General features: G+C 43.3%; 1 protein-coding gene across 1 annotated transcript in view; it reads right to left on the bottom strand.

Annotated features, from left to right (window-relative positions):
- Positions 1–19,523, bottom strand: part of LOC125452340 (dynein axonemal heavy chain 8-like) — a 1,165,100-nt gene that overhangs the window by 408,170 nt on the left and 737,407 nt on the right. The window contains exon 48 of the mRNA XM_059645122.1: positions 10,676–10,848. Coding sequence (XP_059501105.1) covers positions 10,676–10,848 — 173 coding nt within the window. The remainder of the gene's footprint in view (positions 1–10,675; positions 10,849–19,523) is intronic.

The following is a 19,523-nucleotide window of genomic DNA, read 5'->3' as shown; positions in this document are numbered from 1 at the left end:
TGTGAAGACTGACGCAAAGTACTTAATAAGTTCTTCAGCTATTTCCTTATCTCCCATCACTAGCCTTCCAGCATCAATATGGAGCGGCCCAATACCTACTTTTGCCTCTCGTTTGTTTCTTATGTATTGAAAGAAGCTTTTACTATCATTTCTAATATTACTAGCTAGCCTACCTTCATATTTGATCCTCTCCTTCCTTATTGCTCTGTTTGTTATCCTCTGTTTGTTTTTGTAGCCTTCCCAATCTTCTGATTTCCCAGTGCTCTTGGCTACTTTATAGGCTGTCTCTTTTTCTTTGATATATTTCCTGACTTCTTTTGTCAGCCATGGCTGTCTAATCCCACCCTGGATAATCTTTCTTTTCTTTGGGATGAACCTCTGTACTGTGTCCTCAATTATACCCAGAAACTCCTGCCATTGTTGCTCTACTGTCTTCCCCGCTCGGCTCTGCTTCCAGTTGATTTTCGTCAATTCCTCTCTCATGCCCCTGTAATTACCTTTATTTAACTGTAACACCATTACATCCGATTTTGCTTTCTCTCTTTCAAACTGCAGACTGAACTCTATCATATTATGATCGCTGCCTCCTAAGTGTTCCCTTACTTTAAGGTCTTTTATAAAGTCTGGCTCATTACATAGCACTAAGTCCAGAATAGCCTGCTCCCTTGTGGGCTCCATCACAAGCTGTTCCAAAAAGCCATCCTGCAAACATTCCATGAATTCCCTTTCTTTGGATCCACCGGCAACACTATTCACCCAATCCACCTGCATATTGAAGTCCCCCATGATCTCTGTGACCTTGCCTTTCTGACATGCCCTATCTATTTCTCGGTGCATCTTGTGCCCCTGGTCCTGATCACTGTTAGGAAAGCACTGGGATCGATACATAAAATGCCAGGGGATAATAGGCTAAGGGCCGAGTGCCAGTCAATCGGATGAGTGTAGTTTGGGGGTGTTTGTTGGCTGGCATCAACATGGTAGGCTGAAGGACAAGTTTCTGTTGTACGACTCTGTGACTCTCTCGTCTTGGAGTTTTCAGGCTCAACAATCTTCAGCAGATTCATTAATGACTTTCCTTTCATCATTGGGGAAGTAGGCTTGGAGTCCGGTGGCAATTCCTCAGGTAATGAATCAGTCCACACCTTTAACTTGGGATTATAACAAACTGATAATATTCACACCACATAAAAATGCTGGAGGAATAAGGATCTGTCGACAGTCTCAAGACCGAGAGCAGGGAGTGATGGAGGGATTTGTCCTTATTCTCACTTATAAAAGTGGGGGAAGGTAAACTGTTACCGGTTCTCTCAGAACAGGTTAGACGTGAAAATACCAGTCCCTCAATATTAAGAAAGGGGAAGCTTTTTAAAATATCTGATTTGGGAAACAATGTTGAGGGAGATTATTTATATTCCCTCAGTGTCAGGAGTGTTTTGAATATTGGGAACATCGGTAGCGTTGTGTGAGCAAGTTAGCCCCATCTCAGTAATGAGGAAAGTTACTGTCTTCAGTCTCTCAGGCTTGACGAAGTGGTTCTCTCCAGAGTCCTAGATATTTTGAAGAGAGGAATTCTTAATCCCCCTGTATTGAAGGCTAGATATTTTGAATCTCTCAGGATGGAGGAAAGTGCTGTTATGGGATGTATGCAACACAGGCTAAGCCAGCATTTATTTTCCAATCCAATTTTCTTTTTCTTTATTCTTTCATGGGATGTTGGTATTACTGTCAATTCAAGCATTTTTTTGTGCATGCTCACATGCCCTTCAATGACTTGATAGACAATTTAGAAGGCGTCCAAAGGGGGAAAGAAACAGTAAAATTAGCAAATGAGGTATACTGGTCTGAATGTCCCACATACATCAAGCGTGGAGGACCAGGATAACAAAGTGTAGAGTGAGGTTTGGGGCCAGTGTAGGTACGGAAGGGGGATTGTTCCACATAATCTACAAAGAGGCAGGCATAGCTTGGGCCAATGCAGGTACCCATGGCTACCCCTTTTGTGTGTAGGAAGTGGGAGGAATTGAAAGAGAAGTTGTTGAGGGTGAGGACGAGTTCGGCTAGGCGGATGAGGGTGTCGGTGGAGGGGGATTGGTCGGGCCTGCGGGACAGGAAGAAGCAGAGGGCCATCTGCATGGGGAATGCAGGTGTATAGGGACTGGACGTCCATAGTAAAAATGAGGTGTCGGAGACCGGGTAATTGGAAGTTCTGGAGGAGGTGGAGGGCGTGGGTGGTGTCAGGGATGTGGGTAGGGAGTTCCTGGACCAAGTGGGAGAAAATGGAGTCCAGATAGGTGGAGATGAGTTTGGTGGGGCAGGGGCAGGTGGAGACAATGGGTCGACCAGGGTAGGCAGGTTTGTGGATTTTGGGAAGGAGATAGAAGTGGGGTTGGAGAGCAAAGAGGTTGGAGGCTGTGGGTGGGAGGTCACCTAAGGTGATGAGGCTGTGGATAGTTTGGGAGATGATAGTTTGGTGCTCAGGGGTAGGGTCATGATCCACAGGGCGGTAGGAGGAGGTGTCAGAGAGATGGCATCTGGCCTCAGAGATGTAAAGGTCGGTGCGCCATACAACAACTGCGCATCCGTTGTCCGTGGATTTTATGGTGAAGTTGGGATTGGAGCGGAGGGAACGGAGGGATGCACCTTCTGCGGGAGAGATGTTGGAGTGGGTGAGAGGTGTAGAGAGGTTGAGGCGATTGATATCTCAACGGCAGTTGGAGATGAAGACGTCAAGGGAGGGTAGGAGGCCTTGGGGTGGTGTCCAGGAGGAGGGCTTGCATTGGAGGTGGGAGAAGGGGTCAGTAGAGGGAGGGTTAGGCTCACGGTTAAAGAAGTAAGCATGGAGGCTGAGGCAGCGGAAACACCGCTCAATATCCAAATGTGACTGGTATTCGTTGATGTGTGGGTGGAGGGGGACAAAGGTGAATCCCTTAAGGGATTGAGGACTGGCCATTCATCCTCAGTTGGGAGAGGACTCGGGGAATGGTGAAGATTCGGCACGGCTTAGTGTTGCTGTCTCCTCTGCAGCTGCTGGTTGTGGAGGCTGTTGGCAGAGTGATGTTGGCGTCGGCTGTGGGCAGTGTTGTGACAGTGGTGGTGGGCTGAGTTGCGTTGGCGTTGGCGTCAGCAGTGGGCGGAGTTATGTGGGGTCAGCGGTGGTCGGAGTTGCATCGGCAGCGGACGGAGTTATGTTTGCGTCTGTGATGGGCCAAGAGGCGTCAGCGGTGGGTGGAGTGGAGTGGGTGTCGGTAATAGCAGTGACGGTAATGTCTGTGGTGTTGGTTTCGACTTGCTCACCTACAGTGATTGGTTTACAAGGAGTGTCAGTGTGGGCTCAATGGTCTGAATGGCCTGCTTTCAGACTGAAGGGATAATGTGAAATCTAGGATTTGTGAGAGAAACCAGGAAATCCACTGCCCACTGAAGACCAGGTATGTGGCACCCAGATCTTTACAGGAAATCCAGATATGATCTCTGCAAGGCAACATGAGATGCCTAGAGGCAGTACTGGACCAAGTTAGAGGCCAAACCAACCATATAGACAGCGCCGCCTGTGGCAAGGCTGACACAATATAACAGGATACAAAATCAAGTAGAGCAAGATAGCAGACCAAGATACATCCCTCCCTATGCGCTCAATGCTTTCTTTTCTGGGTTTGAACAGAACGCCAGCAGTTCAATATCACCTGCTCTGACATCCCTGGAGGCACTTGTTCCCTTTGTCACTGCTGCAAACATCAGATCGGTTGTCCTGAAAGTCAACCCAAGGAAAGAGACAATGCAAGGGCTAACCTCCCCAACCATGGCTGGTGTTAAGTAAGTGGGAAGCCCAGGGTGGATTCATCAGAGCACATTCTTCCACCAGGGCTACGATGGAGCAGACATGAAGCCTCTAGGACTTGAGGTTCTGAAGCTTGAATCAATCTGGATGGGAGAGCTTGAAGTATCCTCTAGAGTGTAACATAATCCTAGCCATCCTGTTTAATAAAATCCTACCTATTGACCACTTCATGTCTGCTCCATGCCCTGGTGGAAGAATGTGCTCTGATGAATCCACCCTGGGCTTACACTTTCTTAACACCAGCCACGGTCGGGGAGGGTAGCCCTTGCTTTGCGGGAGCTATCCTTGTAAGGTATCCAGCACTTGGAATGAAGCAGGTGCCTGAGAGTTATCAAGGATGTAGTTATCATGGGTAGCTAGTTCAGACCTCTAACATGATACTGATAAACAAGGAAGTCTTAGATATGAACAAAATGGAACCCTTTTCTTTTAATGAATTCAGCTGCATTATGATTCAGCAATGTTGACATGGTGTATAGCCTGGAGTGCCCTACCTGTGAGGGAAGCCAGTTATATTAGCAAAGCCCACTACCCAAGCCGCAGTCTCGATTTCATTGTGGGCAGCTGCAGTATAATTTGATTTGTTTTTACTTGTAGTCACATGCACCTAAGTACAATGAAATGCATTGTATTGCAACCAGTACAGACAGATCATAGCAAACAAGGACATACAGATCATGGAGTGCTGAGACAGAGTGAGGCATACAAGGTTACAGCTGCATGCCATACTCCAAATATGGGCTTACCAACGTGTGTCTTCAGGGCGTAGGAACAGTTACAGTATAGTTTAGAAGGTATAGAAGGATTTTGATGCATTTACAGTGAAGGAATGGTAATGTAGATCCAGGTTAGGATGGTGGTTTGGAGGGTGCTATAGCACAGTTTGGAAGAGTTTTTTTTCCAAAAGTATTCACTCACGGGTTGCGGGTGTCTCTGGCTTGGTCAGCATTTGATCAGCCCATCCCTAGTTGCCCTTGAGGAAGTACCAATGAGCTGTCTTTTTGAACTGCTGCAGTCCTGTACTGTAGGCGGACCCATAATGACCTGAGGGAGGGAATTTCAATGAAATTAAAGGAATGGCATTTTATTTCCACATCAATGTGGTCAGTAGCTTGAAGGGTAACTTGCAGGTCGTGGTTTTCATATGTATCTGCTGACCTTGTCCTTCTAGTTGGTGGAGGTTGTGAGTTTAAATGATGCTGTCTCAGGATCTTTGGTGAATTTCTGCAACGTATCTTGTCAATGCAGTCAGGATCAGCGCTAGGTTCCTTATTGTTTGTGATATTCATAAATGATGCAGATATGAATGTGTGGGTAGATTTGATTTGATTTGATTTCTTACTGTCACATGTACCGACGTACAGTGAAAAAAGTGTTGTCTTGCGAGGTAATAAGTAAGTTTGCTGAATGTTGACAATGAGGAGGAAGATGTTAGGTTACAGAAGTTTATAAACAGATTGGTCAGATGGATAGATCAATAGCAGATGGAATTTAATCCCGATAAACGTGAGATGATGCACTTTGAAGGAGGGAACAAGGGAGTCTTGAATGGCAATGGCAATGAATGGCAAGATACTGTGAAGCTCAGAGCATGTAACGCTTCTTGGAGTGCTTGACAACAGATCCCTGAAGGCAGAACACGGCTTAATAGGATGGGTAAGAAGGTAGATGGGGCACTTGCGTTTATCAGTCAAAGCATTGATTAGAAGACAGGTTATGTTGGAACTGTACAGAACTTTGGTTAGACCACATCTGAAGGACTGTGTGCAGTTCTGGTCACCACATTATTGGGAGATTGTGATTGCACTGGAGGGAAAGCAGAGGACATCCATCAGGATATTGCTTGGGCTGGAGAATTTCAGCTAGGAAGAGAAGTTGGATAAGGTCTGGTTATTTCCTTTGGAGCAGAGAATGCTGAGCAGGGACCTGACTCAGGCATATAAGATTATGAGGGCATGGACTGGGTGAATAGGAAGTAATTGTTTTCCTTAGTTGAAAGGTCAGTAATAAGGGCATAATTTCAAGGAAAAGGCAGAATATTTAGATGGGATTTGAGGAAAATTGTTTTCACTTGGATGTTGGTAGGAATCTGGAATGGTCGTTGCCTGGTAGGGTAGTTGAGGCAGGAAACCAGTCTTTAAAAGAACTTGGTTGAGCACTTGAAATGTCATAACATTTAAGGCTATGGGCCAAGTGCTGGAAAATGAGACTATGTAGATTTAGAGTGGATTTTGACAGTGCAGGCTCAGTGGGCTGAAGGTCCTCTTCCTTACATTATGATTTCTTCTTGTGCATGACTGCCCTATCAATAAGGATAGGGATATTTGTGGAACCACCTCCTCCTTTTAGTTGTTTAATTATAGACTAGATGTGGATGGACTGAACAGCTTAGGTCTGATCTCATGTTAACATAATTAATCCATAATACTACATAAATGTCTAATGTTGAGTTCTTAGATCTGTTTGATGTCTGTCCAATGTAACACATTGGCAGTGCCACAGACCTCAAAGTGAAGGTAGAATTTTGTCTCCAGTAATGCTGCATAATGGTTATTCTGACTGATATCATCATAGATAGTTGCATCTGTTACAGGTACACTGGGGGTAGGGGGGACGTCAAGTAGATGTTTCACTTTGATTCCCTCATTGCTAGCCACAGACCTAATTTTGTAGCTATATTAATACTGCTGATTCTGCGCCAGTCTAAATGATAGACATTGAAGTCTCCCACCCAGAATATTTTCTGCAATTTTCCATCATCTTTCCTGCCTCCAGATGGAGCTCAACATGGAGTAAAAAAAAAGACCATAAAAATACAACAGGAGTAGACTGTTCCGTCCCTCAAGCCTAATCCATCATTCAATAGGATCATGGCTGATCTGACATTCACTTTCCTGCCCTTTTCTCATAACCCTCGATTGCCACATAGATGGATTCTTGATCAATCTCATCCTTACATATACAAAAAAACTCTGTCCCCACAGCTCTATCTGGGAAGAAGCTCCAAGAACTCATAACCCTCTTAGAGAAGAAGTTTCTACTTATCTCAATCTTAAATTGGCACCCCTTTATTCTGAGACTACGCCTTCTGGTCCTCAACTCCATGAAGGGAAACATTCTCTCAACATTTACCCTGTCAAGTCCCTTTAGAATCATATATGTTTTAATGAGATTACCTTTCATTCTTTGAAACTCAGTGAGTGGAGTCCCAAATTGTCTAACCTTTGCTTATAAAGCAATGCTTCCAAACCAGGGACCATCCTAGTGAGATAACAAGGTGTAGAGTTGGATGAACACAGCAGGCCAAGCAGCATTGAAGAAGCAGGAAGGCTAATGTTTTGGGCTTAGACCCTGGAGAAGGTTCTCGCGTGGGAGGGGTGGAGCGCGAGAGAGAGTACGAAAAAAATAATGAAATCATGAAGAAGGGTCAAGGGCCGAAACGTAAGCCTTCCTGCTCCTCCAATGCTGCTTGGACTGCTGTATTCATAGAACACAGAACAATACAGCAGAACAGGCCCTTCGGCCCTTGATGTTGCGCCGACCTGTGAACTAATCTAAGCTCATCCCCCTACACTATCCCATCATCATCCATTTGCTTATCCAAGGACTGTTTAAATGCCCCTATTGAGTTAACTACATCGGCAGGCAGGGCATTCCACGCCCTTACCACTCTCTGAGTAAAGAACCTGCCTCTGACATCTGTCTTAAATATATCACCCCTCAATTTGCAACTATGCCCCCTTGTACAAGCCAATGTCATCATCCCAGGAAAAAGACTCTCACTGTCCACCCTATCTAATCCTCTGATCATTTTGTATGTCTCCATTAAATCCCCTCTTAGCTTTCTTCTCACCAATGAGAACAGACCCAAGTCCCTCAGCCTTTCCTCATAAGACCTTTGCTTCAGACCAGGCAACATCCTGTTAAATCTTCTCTGCACCTTTTCCAATGCTTCCACAACCTTCCTGTAATGTGGCGACCAGAACTGCAAGCAATATTCCAAGTGAGGCCACACTAGCGTTTTGTACAGTTGCAGCATGACATCACGGCTCTGGAACTCAATCCCTCTACCAATAAAACCTAGTACACCACAAGCCTTCTTAACAGCACTGTCAACCTGGGTGGCAACTTTCAGGGATCTATGTACATGGACACCAAGATCTCTCTGCACATCCACATGACCAAGAATCTTTCCATTGACCCAGTATTCTGCCTTCCTTTTATTCTTCCCAAAGTGAATCACCTCACATTTATCTGCATTGAACTCCATTTGCCACCTTTCAGCCCAATTCTGCAGTTCATCCAAGTTTCCCTGCAACCTGCAACATTCTTCCACACTGTCCATCACTCCACCAACTTTAGTGTCATCTGCAAACTTACTAACCCATCCACCTATGCCTGCATCCAAGTCATTTATAAACATGACAAACAGCAGTGGTCCTGAAAGGCACACCACTAGTAACCGGATTCCAGGCTGAATATTTTCCATCAACCACCACTCATTGCCTTCTTACAGAAAGCCAGTTTCTAATCCAAACTGCTAAATCTCCCTCAATCCCATGCCTCCGCATTTTCTCCAATAGCCTATCACGTGGAACCTTATCAAAGGCTTTACTGAAGTCCACGTACACCAGGTCAACCGCCCTACTTTTATCCACATGCTTGGTCACCTTCTCAAAACCTCAATGAGGTTTGTGAGACCTGCCCTTGATGAATTCATGTTGACTATCTCCAATCAAATTGTTGCTTGCTAGATGATTATAAATCTTATCTCTTATAATTCTTTCCAAAAGCTTTTCCTACAACAGACGTAAGGCTCACTGGTCAATAAAGTTCATCCAGCTCTACACCTTGTTGTCTCAGATTCTCCAGCATCTGCAGTTCCTCCTATCTCTGAGACCATCCTAGTGAACCTTCTTTGACCTGCCTTCCATGAAACAATATCTCTCCTACAATAAAGGGGATCAAAACCACTAGATATGGTCTCACCAGCACCCTGTACAGTCACAGTAAAACTTCCTTGTGCTAATATTCCAACCCTCTTGAATAAAGGACCAATATTCCACTTGCCTTCCTGATTACTTGCTGTGCACATGTTTTGCGCATAAGTATCCCCAAGTCCCTTTGTGTTGTATCTTTCTGAAGTTTTCTTCCATTTAAGTAATAATCATATCCTTTGTTCTCCCTTCCAAAACCAAAAAAAAAATTCACATTTTCCAGCTTCATACTACATTTGTCAACTTTTTGCCCATTTACTTAACCTTTTCTTATCTTTCTGTGCACTGTTCATATCCTTCTCACAACCCGCCTTTCCATCTATTTTTGAGTCAGTCACAAATCTGGTTAAAGTATATTCACTTCCTTCCATCAAGTCATTAAACAGTTTCAAAAGTTGCAATTCCAGCAAGTGATCTCTGCAAATCCACTGGTCACAGGTGACTAACCTGAAAAAGAACCCCTTATCAGCACCACTGTTTTCTGCGCTTTGGCTACTTCTCTGCCTGTACCAGTATACTACTACCACCTCTAACATCATTGGCTCTGACCTTATAACTTAACTTTTTCAAAGATATCTTGTTGAATGTCTTCTGGAAGTCCAAATGCAACACACCCCCCAGAAGAGTTCTTTAATAGTTCAGCTAGAGAGCAGCTTGCTGCCTTCACAACCTTAACAATACTAACATATTCTGGGCCAACAGCCTGTTTGCCCTCTGGTATCAGTGAACCATCTCCAAAGGTCACAACTGTGTTTATTATCTCATGAACAGAATGTATCATATCTAAACTGCTGTTTCTTTCTCTCCACGTCACCAAGTCATCCTTTATTTACTTGAATCTGTTGCTTCTCAACAAACTTAATATATGATCAAAAAAATTGTTACAAATCATTGACTGTCAATTACAGGTAAATAGTTAATAGGTCATAGGTAATTGATCACAAACCCCCAAAAAAAAAAATCACCACAAGGCAATGATTCTGTCAGCTTCAGCTTGCATCTCCCACATCCCCAGTTCACAGCAATAGCAGTGTTCCTTGCTTGCTCACAACACCCATTTTCACTGTTCCTCTAATCATAGGCTGCTTCACTCCTGCACTTGCTGATTATAGGTGGAGCCAGAGGAAAACAAACTGATTGGCACAGAGATAGTAGGAACAGCAGATGCTGGAGAATCTGAGATAACAAGGTGTAGAGCTGGATGAACACAGCAGGCAAAGCAGCATCAGAGGAGCAGAAAAGCTGACGTCTTGGATCTAGACCCTACTTCATTTCTGAAGCCAGGTCTTGACCCAAAACATCAGCTTTCCTGCTCCTCTAATGCTGCTTGGCCTGCTGTGTTCATCCAGCTCTACACCTTGTTATCTGTGATTGGCACAGCTGCTCCTCATAACATCAATGACAGAGGTGACATTTTTTGATTATCTCCAATTAAAATGTCCTGGGGGCAATTTAGGGTGAATCTGCCCTGGCGTTCTGTGCAGTTTGAGGGCTGGTAGAATGTTTTCTTTGACAGAGCTGACAATTGATCTTCAAATATATATCCTTGAATTTAATTTTTAACAGCAGTGGCATGCATGATAACTGCTCAGTGTAGACTGCAGGAAATTTAGATCTTTGTCAATATTAGCCTTCAGATAAATAGTACCTGATCAGGTCATTTATGGGTGGGCTTAAACAATACAAGCTCAGCTCTGAAACCTGGAATCCAGGAGTCTTCAAGCCAGGTAATTTCGATGCAATTACTGCTTTCCAAGAGATCATTATAAAATAAGTTTATCAGTAACAATGGTTGCAACAATGAGAAAGATCAAATGAAGTATCAATGACTTATCCTCACCTGTCTGTCAAAGGTGTAATAACAAGTCTGTCAGTGCATCCCAAAAATTCATTTTGATATGTAAATTCCACATCAGTGATCGCCACTATGATCTCTTGTGTTTCATCTCTAAAATAAACTCTGCATTGTTTCAGCCATTCAAAGTCAGTAATTGATCTGATATGCATTTTTACCTGTACAGAGAAAAGTATAATATTTATATTTATATGTATATATGAGTATGACATCATAAACAGAAACATTTTATATGTTGTTTACAATGCAGCAGCATTACATTCAAATACAATTTACATCCTCATGGTCAAGCAGATTGTCACTCTACATTAATATTCAACTATGGGATTAATTTCTTCAATAACCTGTGCAGTACATGCTTGAAGCAGCAGCAGGCATACTAAAAAAGGACGTAACTTTTAAGAATAAAACACAGCATTACATGTAGACTTGCAAATGCTAGAGAGGTAGCATTTCTCAAGGGTGTCTGGGATAAGTTTCTGAATTAACAGACAGGATTTTCCACCCATGCTAAGGTTTTCAGCAGAGGCAGATGGACCCAAAAATACATCATTGGTCTGTGTGTCAGCTTCCTGAATGTTATCAAAGGTGCAGTATGCACTGTGGATGGGGGATTTCAAGGTCCATCACCAAGCATGGCTCAACAGCAGTATTACTGATCGAGCTGGTCAGAATCAAAAGGATATTGTTGCTAGATTGGGAGTGCGGTACATGGTGAGTGTACCAACAAGAGAAAAAAACTCACTTGACATCATCCTCATTGATCAGTCTGCCACAGATGGATATGTCCATGATAGTATCAGTAGGATTGACTACCACACAGTCCTTGTGGCAGTGAAGTCCTTCATATTGATAATACATTACAAGATGCTGTGTAGCACTACCACAGCGCTAAATGGGAAAGTCTTTGAACCGATCTTGAACTCAAGACTGGACATCCATGAGGTGTTGCGGGCCATCAACATCAGCAAAATCACACTCAAATACAACGTGCAACATCATGGCCGGGCATATCCTCCACTCTACAACTACAATCAAGCCAGTGGATTAACCCTGGTTCAATGTAGAGTGCAGGAGGACATGCCAGGAACAGCACCAGGCACACATGAAAATGAGTTGTCAACTGGCAGAGCTACAATACAGGACTACTTGCATTCCAAACAGCGTAAGAAGCAAGTGACAGACAGAACTAAGCAATTCCCCAACCAACGGATCTTATCAAAGTTCCACAATCCTGCCATGTCCAGTCATGAATGATGGTTACCAATTAAACAATGCAATTGAAGAGCAGGCCCCACAAATATCTCCATCCATAATGATGGGAGAGCCTAGCGCATCAGTACCAAAAATAAAGCTGAAACAGTCACAGCAATCTTCAACCGGAAGTGCCAAGCGTATGAAGTATCTCAACCTCCTCCACTGGTCACCAGCGACACAGGTACTTCAGCCAATTTGATTCACTCCACATGATATAAAGAAATGGTGGAGGCGTAGATAATGCAAAGACTTGGGACCAGACAAAAGGCCTGCAATAGTGTGGAAGTCTTGTGCTCCAGAACTTACCACGCACCTAGCTAAGCTGTTCCATTACAGATAGAATGCTGGCATATACCTGACCACCTGCAAAATTGGCCAGCTATATCCTGCACCCAACAAGGAGGAAAAATGCAATTTGGGAATTACTCCATTAGTCTACTGTTAATCATTGGTAAAGTGGTGGAAGATGTCATCAACAATGTTATCATGCAGCACCTGCTTCAAAATAACTTGCTCATTGATGCTGAGTTTGACTTTCAGCAGGGCCATTCAGCTCCCGAGCTCATTACAGTCTTGTATCAAACATGGACAAAAGAGCTTAATTCCAGAGATGAGGTGAGAGTGACAGCCCTTAATATCAAGACTGCATTTGACCAGGTATGGCATTAAAGGGGGGCTAGAAAAACTGGAATCAAGGGGTATCACTGGGCAAGCTCTCCTGGCACATAGCAAGATCATTGTGGTTGTTGGAGGTTTATCAGCTCAGCTCCAGGACATCTTTGGAGTTCCTCAGGTTAGTATCCTAGGCACAACTATGATAAGGTCAGAAGTGTAGCTGTTCATCGATGATTACATAATGTTCAGCAACATTCATAATTTTGCAGATGCTGACACAATCAATGTCCAAATGCAGCAAGGCCTGGATAATATCCAGGCTTGGGCTGAAAAGTAGTAAGTGACATTTGCGGCATAAAAATGCCAGGCAATGACCATCTCCAAAAAGAGACAATGCAGCTTACCCCCTTTAACATTCAATAGCACTGATGGAATCCACCACTAGCAACATCCTGGCGGTTACCACTGACCATAAACTCAACTGGACTCACCACGCAAATACAGTAGCTATAACAGCAGATCAGAGGTTAGGAATACTGTAGTGCGTAACTCACCTCCTGTATGTTCAAAGTCAGTCCACCATCTATGAGGCTCAAGTCAGGAGTGTGATGGAATGCTGTCTACTTGCCTGCATGAATGCAGCTCCAAACAACACTCAAGAAACTTGACACCAATCTGTGGTCAAAACTCCTCATAAGCTAAGATAACAAGGTGTGGAGTTGGATGAACACAGCAGGTCAAGCAGCATCTTTGGAGCAGAAAAGCTGACCTTTCGGGCGTAGATTTTTGATGAAGGTTCAAGGCCCAAAATGTCAGCTTTCCTGCTCTTAAGATGCTGCTTGGCCTGCTGTGTTTATCCAGCTCCACACCTTGTTATCTCAGATTCTCCAGCATCTGCAGTTCTTATTATCTCCTCATAAGCTAACCTATTTATCCCCGGAATAAACTGAATAAACCTTCTCTGAACAGTTTTCTGGTACTACATCCTTTCTTAAGCAAGGAGACCAAAACCACAGACTGTACTCCTAAGATAATAAAATGTGAGGCTGGATGAACACAGCAGGCCAAGCAGCATCTCAGGAGCACAAAAGCTGACGTTTCGGGCCTAGACCCTTCATCAGAGAGGGGGATGGGGGGAGGGAACTGGAATAAATAGGGAGAGAGGGGGAGGCGGACCGAAGATGGAGAGTAAAGAAGATAGGTGGAGAGGGTGTAGGTGGGGAGGTAGGGAGGGGATAGGTCAGTCCAGGGAAGACGGACAGGTCAAGGAGGTGGGATGAGGTTAGTAGGTAGCTGGGGGTGCGGCTTGGGGTGGGAGGAAGGGATGGGTGAGAGGAAGAACCGGTTAGGGAGGCAGAGACAGGTTGGACTGGTTTTGGGATGCAGTGGGTGGGGGGGAAGAACTGGGCTGGTTGTGTGGTGCAGTGGGGGGAGGGGATGAACTGGGCTGGTTTAGGGATGCAGTAGGGGAAGGGGAGATTTTGAAACTGGTGAAGTCCACATTGATACCATATGGCTGCAGGGTTCCCAGGCGGAATATGAGTTGCTGTTCCTGCAACCTTCGGGTGGCATCATTGTGGCAGTGCAGGAGGCCCATGATGGACATGTCATCAAGAGAATGGGAGGGGGAGTGGAAATGGTTTGCGACTGGGAGGTGCAGTTGTTTGTTGCGAACTGAGCGGAGGTGTTCTGCAGAGCGGTCCCCAAGCCTCCGCTTGGTTTCCCCAATGTAGAGGAAGCCGCACCGGGTACAGTGGATGCAGTATACCACATTGGCAGATGTGCAGGTGAACCTCTGCTTAATGTGGAATGTCATCTTGGGGCCTGGGATGGGGGTGAGGGAGGAGGTGTGGGGACAAGTGTAGCATTTCCTGCGGTTGCAGGGGAAGGTGCCGGGTGTGGTGGGGTTGGAGGGCAGTGTGGAGCGAACAAGGGAGTCACGGAGAGAGTGGTCTCTCCGGAAAGCAGACAGGGGAGGGGATGGAAAAATGTCTTGGGTGGTGGGGTCGGATTGTAAATGGCGGAAGTGTCGGAGGATAATGCGTTGTATCCGGAGGTTGGTAGGGTGGTGTGTGAGAACGAGGGGGATCCTCTTGGGGCGGTTGTGACGGGGGCGGGGTGTGAGGGATGTGTCGCGGGAAATGCGGGAGACGCGGTCAAGGGCGTTCTCAATCACCGTGGGGGGAAAGTTGCGGTCCTTAAAGAACTTGGACATCTGGGATGTGCGGGAGTGGAATGTCTTATCGTGGGAGCAGATGCGGCGGAGGCGGAGGAATTGGGAATAGGGGATGGACTGTACTCCTAATGTGTTCTAGCTCAGGCCCATTCAGCCATAGCAAACATTATTTTACTTTTAAACTTGATTCTCTATGCAATAAGGCAAATATTCTGCTTCCTATTCCAAGTTTCTGAAGGAGCATTAGTGGAGCTGAAACATAAACTCTGCTTTTTCTCCACTGATGCTGCTAGGCCTACTGTGACTTTCCAACAATTTAAGTTTTAAATTATGATTGCCTTTATAATCATGTGGTGAACCTGTATATTAACCCGTTGTGATTAAATCACCAGGGCACCTAAATTCATCTCTGCCTCAGAACTATGCAGTCTCCTTCTATTTATATAACACACTGCCTTTCTATTCCTGCTGAAGTAGACATTTCATAGTTTGCAACATTATACTCCATGACCAAATTTTTTGTCCACTCACTATAGCTCTTTGTAGAATTTTCAGGTACCCTTGACAATTTACATCCTTATCCATCTTTCAGTTGTCATAAAATTTAGTTATATTCACTTTTTTCATCCAAGGATGTGGTATAGTAGTTGTGGATTGGAAGGCAGGACACTAGAAATTGTTTGTAAAATGATAGGTGGGTGGGGGAGAGTAAGAAGTGTGTGGTCTCTTTAGAAGGTGTGTTTTTTGGCTTGGATTAAAAAGAATCTGCAGGCAGCAACAGATGTACAGACAGTTTTTGAAATTGAAACATTGTATCAAAAGGCTATACTGTTAGCAGGCATGGCAGCATTTTTACCAAGACAACAGGTATTTGAATTTGGCCAATTAACTTAACCAAGGCCCTAGATACCAAAGCCCACATCTGACGGTTTTGACAACTTTGGACCAATCCTATTGTAAGAAATTATAGGTCCTCAAGGGTATAAAAGAAGAGAGCATTTGAAAATCAGGGTGAGAACAAACCGCCATCTGTCAAGAGAACAGCTCTCAACAGCATCAGCTCTGAACAAAGAAAATCACTGGGTCTCTAAGATCTCAGAATGAGTATTATCTAAATAAAGGTAGTATGGCGCTCTTAGGTAATATTCCTAACACAAGAATTCAATGCAAAAAGGCATTCATCACTGGGCACAGCTGTGAAGGCAAAGACTTATCCTGGCTGTAATTTTGAGAGATTAAGCTTTAACTTTTTTTTTGATAATTTGTCTTATATAAGTGGTAATTATATCTATTGGAACAGCATACCATTAGAATTTTGTTTTATTTGGGAATAGTTAGTTAAGGGGAAATTGTTTGGTTTGCTTGTAGTTCTGTTTCTTTGTTCACTCTTAGAATTAGACAAATAAATTGTTACTGGTTGATTGTAGAATGAATGTCAGGATTTCATTTCATTTCATGTCTCCTTTATAACAGATTAGGAGGGGCGAGAGGCAGATTATACCCCTTTTCACACTTCCTCTTACAGATAATGAGGTAAAATGAGTTTATATGGGTGTTTTGGTTTTAGTTATCAGAGAGGTATTGACCTCGAGCCTAGGATCTGGCTGGTTCATGCACAGGATCAGAACAGATTTGGACATATTAGATCTTTCAAATAAAACTTGGGTGAGAAGTGGAAAATCTGTTTAATTTCAGTTACTTGCAGTTTGTTAAATTAAAAGTGGGGAAAATAGCCCTTGACATCGCTAAAGAGGTTCTGCAGTTTGAGGGTGCTTCCTAAATTTGTCAAGACAGTTTACAAAGATAGAGGACAGATGTATTTTCAGACTTAGCCGACAGGATAGATTTGGGTTTCACTAGGGATAAACGGAAAGCTTAAGTTGACTTAAGGAGTTACTCAAACATTTAGGCGGACCAGAGAAATAGGCGAGTGCAGTGGAATTAGAAAAAGCTAAATTGACAATTATAGAACTGCAGTTAGAAGATAAAGAAAACAAAAGAAGAACCAGGACAGGAGAAAAAGAAAAAAGGGAGTGGAGAAAGGGAGAAAGAGAGAGAGTTTGAAATTCAGAGTTTGCAAATTAGACAAGATAGCTGACTTAAAATGATGGAAATGAGGGTAGAAGATAGGCTTAGTGAGGGGGACAGTGATGATGAGCAAAACCATCATAGCCAAAGACCTAATAGGTATACATACAAATATATCGAAACATCACCAAAATTCGATGAAAAAGATGTAGAAGCCTTTTTCATTTCCTTTGAGAAATTGGCTAATGAGATGAACCAACCAGAGACGGTGGGGGGAAGGTTAATTCAGACCAAGTTGGTAGGTAGGGGTCATGAGGTGTTTGCAGTGCTGTCAGGTGAGAAATCAAGAGAACATGAAGAAATAAAACAGGCTATTTTGAGTAACAATGAGTTGATACCAGAACCATATGGACAACAATTCAGAAATGCAAAAAAGGAACGAAGTCAGATTTATGTTAAATTTGGAATAATTAAACACAGCAACTTCGATAGATGGGCGAGAGCATCAAAGATAGAAAAGACATGTGAGGATCTTAGAGAGATTATTCTGCTGGAGGAGTTCAAAATCTCACTTCCAGAAATGATAAGAACTCATGTTAAGGAAAATAAATTTCAAATAGTGAGAAGAGCTGCAGAGATGTTGGATGAATGCGCGTTAGTGCATAAATCGAAATCTAGCTTCTGACGGTAATTTCATTCCATGGAGGATGAGGGAGATCCTTCAATGAAAAACAAAAAGTAGATCACACTGGGAACAGTTTACCACAGGTGAATAAAGAAACACAAGAGGGTGAAAAAGAGGCCAAAGGCCTCGCGTGTTTTCACTGGGGACCTTTCAGAGGGGGACCTACAAAGTCACAGTGCTAGTTGATTAAGGGAGGCAGTAGAATAAAGATACGGTGAAAGATGCTACATGAGTAGGATCAGTTGAGGTTGTGAAGGAAATCCCAAGAGAAGTCAAGGAGCTGCACAGGCTAATCGCGGGCTGGATTGTAAGATAATGTGTGAACTCTTCAAAGACTTCACCTCTGTGAGTAAGGTTTACTCAGTAAGAACAGGGGGAGATGGTAAATAAGTTAAAATATTGAGAGATATAGTAGCTGGTCAGTCTCTAATAGTAAGAGATGAAAATATTTGCATTCGCTTTGAAATGTTACTGAGAGAGTGATAATCTGTGGAATAAACGGAGCGAGATTTAGCATTCCCCTGTGTAAGATAAGTGTGAGTGATTAAAAGAGTGTCTCTTCCAGAATTACAGTTTGTTTTTAGTTACAACACAAAGATGAGACAATAAAAGATTTACATCATAAAGCCTACTTGGAAAAGGAATCAGAGGGTATTCGCAAATGTTATTACCTTAAGGATAGAATCCTAAGGTGGAAATGGAGACCTTGGTAGGTTAGTGCAACCGATAAATGGGTGTAAATTCACCAGATTGAGTTGCTCGTAGCATACAAAAATGAGGTTTAATGGATAGCACACAAATTAGCTGTAGGAGATCATCTAGGAGTGAGGAAGACTCAAGCCAAAATACAAAAGCCCGGATTACAGAAAGATGTGGTTGAATTTTGCTGTACCTGTCATATGTGACAGATGGTAGGAAAGCCACAGGCAGTAAGCATTTAATGCCAATTCCCACACTTGTAGAACCTTTCATGTGGGTTATGATTGATAGTGTAGGTCGCCTGCCTAAAATCAAAAGTGGGAACCAATATTTGCTGACCAAAATGGATGTGTCAAGTAGATTTCCGGAGGCAATTCCATTATGGAATGTCAAGACAAAAAAAAAAGATTGTGGAAGAGAGTTGCTTGCTTCCTTTTTCTATTATGGATTACCCAGGGAGATTAGTCAGACCCAGCGTCCAAATTTACTGCCAAACAATTTAGTTTAGTTTAGTTGAGGCATCCAATGCTTTAAATTAAGTACGTACCATCCTGAATCCCAGAGAGCATTGGAAAGGTCACATCAGACCCTAAAGACCATGCTGAGGGCTTGTTGCCAGGTTTAACCAAATGACCGAGATAAAGGTTTGCCATTTACAGTGTTTGCTATTAGGGATGCTCCAAATGAATTAACTCAGTTTACTCCATTTGAACCGATTTTTGGCCATGAAGTCAGATGGCCATTAAAATTAATTAAGGAAACATTGATAGGTCCAAAGTCAGAAGTCTCACAGTTATATTATGTATCTAAGGTGAGAGAAAGCTTAAATAGAGTAGGTGAATTAGCTTGACAACTCTGGAAAGTGGCATAGTATTTAATGAAGCAAAAAGCAGATAAGAAATCTAAAAATCATATGTTTGTCCATGGGGTTAAAGTATTAGTGTTGTTACCTGTGGTAAGAGATCCTTCAATGCAAGGTTTAGTGGTGTCTATCAAATCCAGATAATTTGGATTTTGATGTGCTTCTGAATAAATTAAATAATGAAGAAATCTTTAAAGAATGGGATAGGATAGTAAGTTATGTGTCTTAGGAACAGTGAACTGAATTGAAAGCTTTGTTGCAGCACTGTGAGGACATATGTAGAAATAGAATGGGGAGGAGTAATACTATAGAACGTGAGGTGAATGTAGGGAATGCAGTTCCGATAAAGCAACACCTCTATAGGCTTAATCCTTTCAAAGGAACCCAGGTACAGAAGGAAGTAGAAGCAATGCTCCAAGAAGACATCAAACTGAGTCAAAGCGAGTAGAGTTCGTCCATTGTGTTGGTTCTCAAAATTCATGGTACTCAATGATTCTATGTAGATTACCAG

Source organism: Stegostoma tigrinum, chromosome 4 (assembly GCF_030684315.1).
Source record: "Stegostoma tigrinum isolate sSteTig4 chromosome 4, sSteTig4.hap1, whole genome shotgun sequence".
Classification (NCBI taxonomy): domain Eukaryota; kingdom Metazoa; phylum Chordata; class Chondrichthyes; order Orectolobiformes; family Stegostomatidae; genus Stegostoma; species Stegostoma tigrinum.
This window is presented reverse-complemented; position numbering and strand designations above follow the sequence as displayed.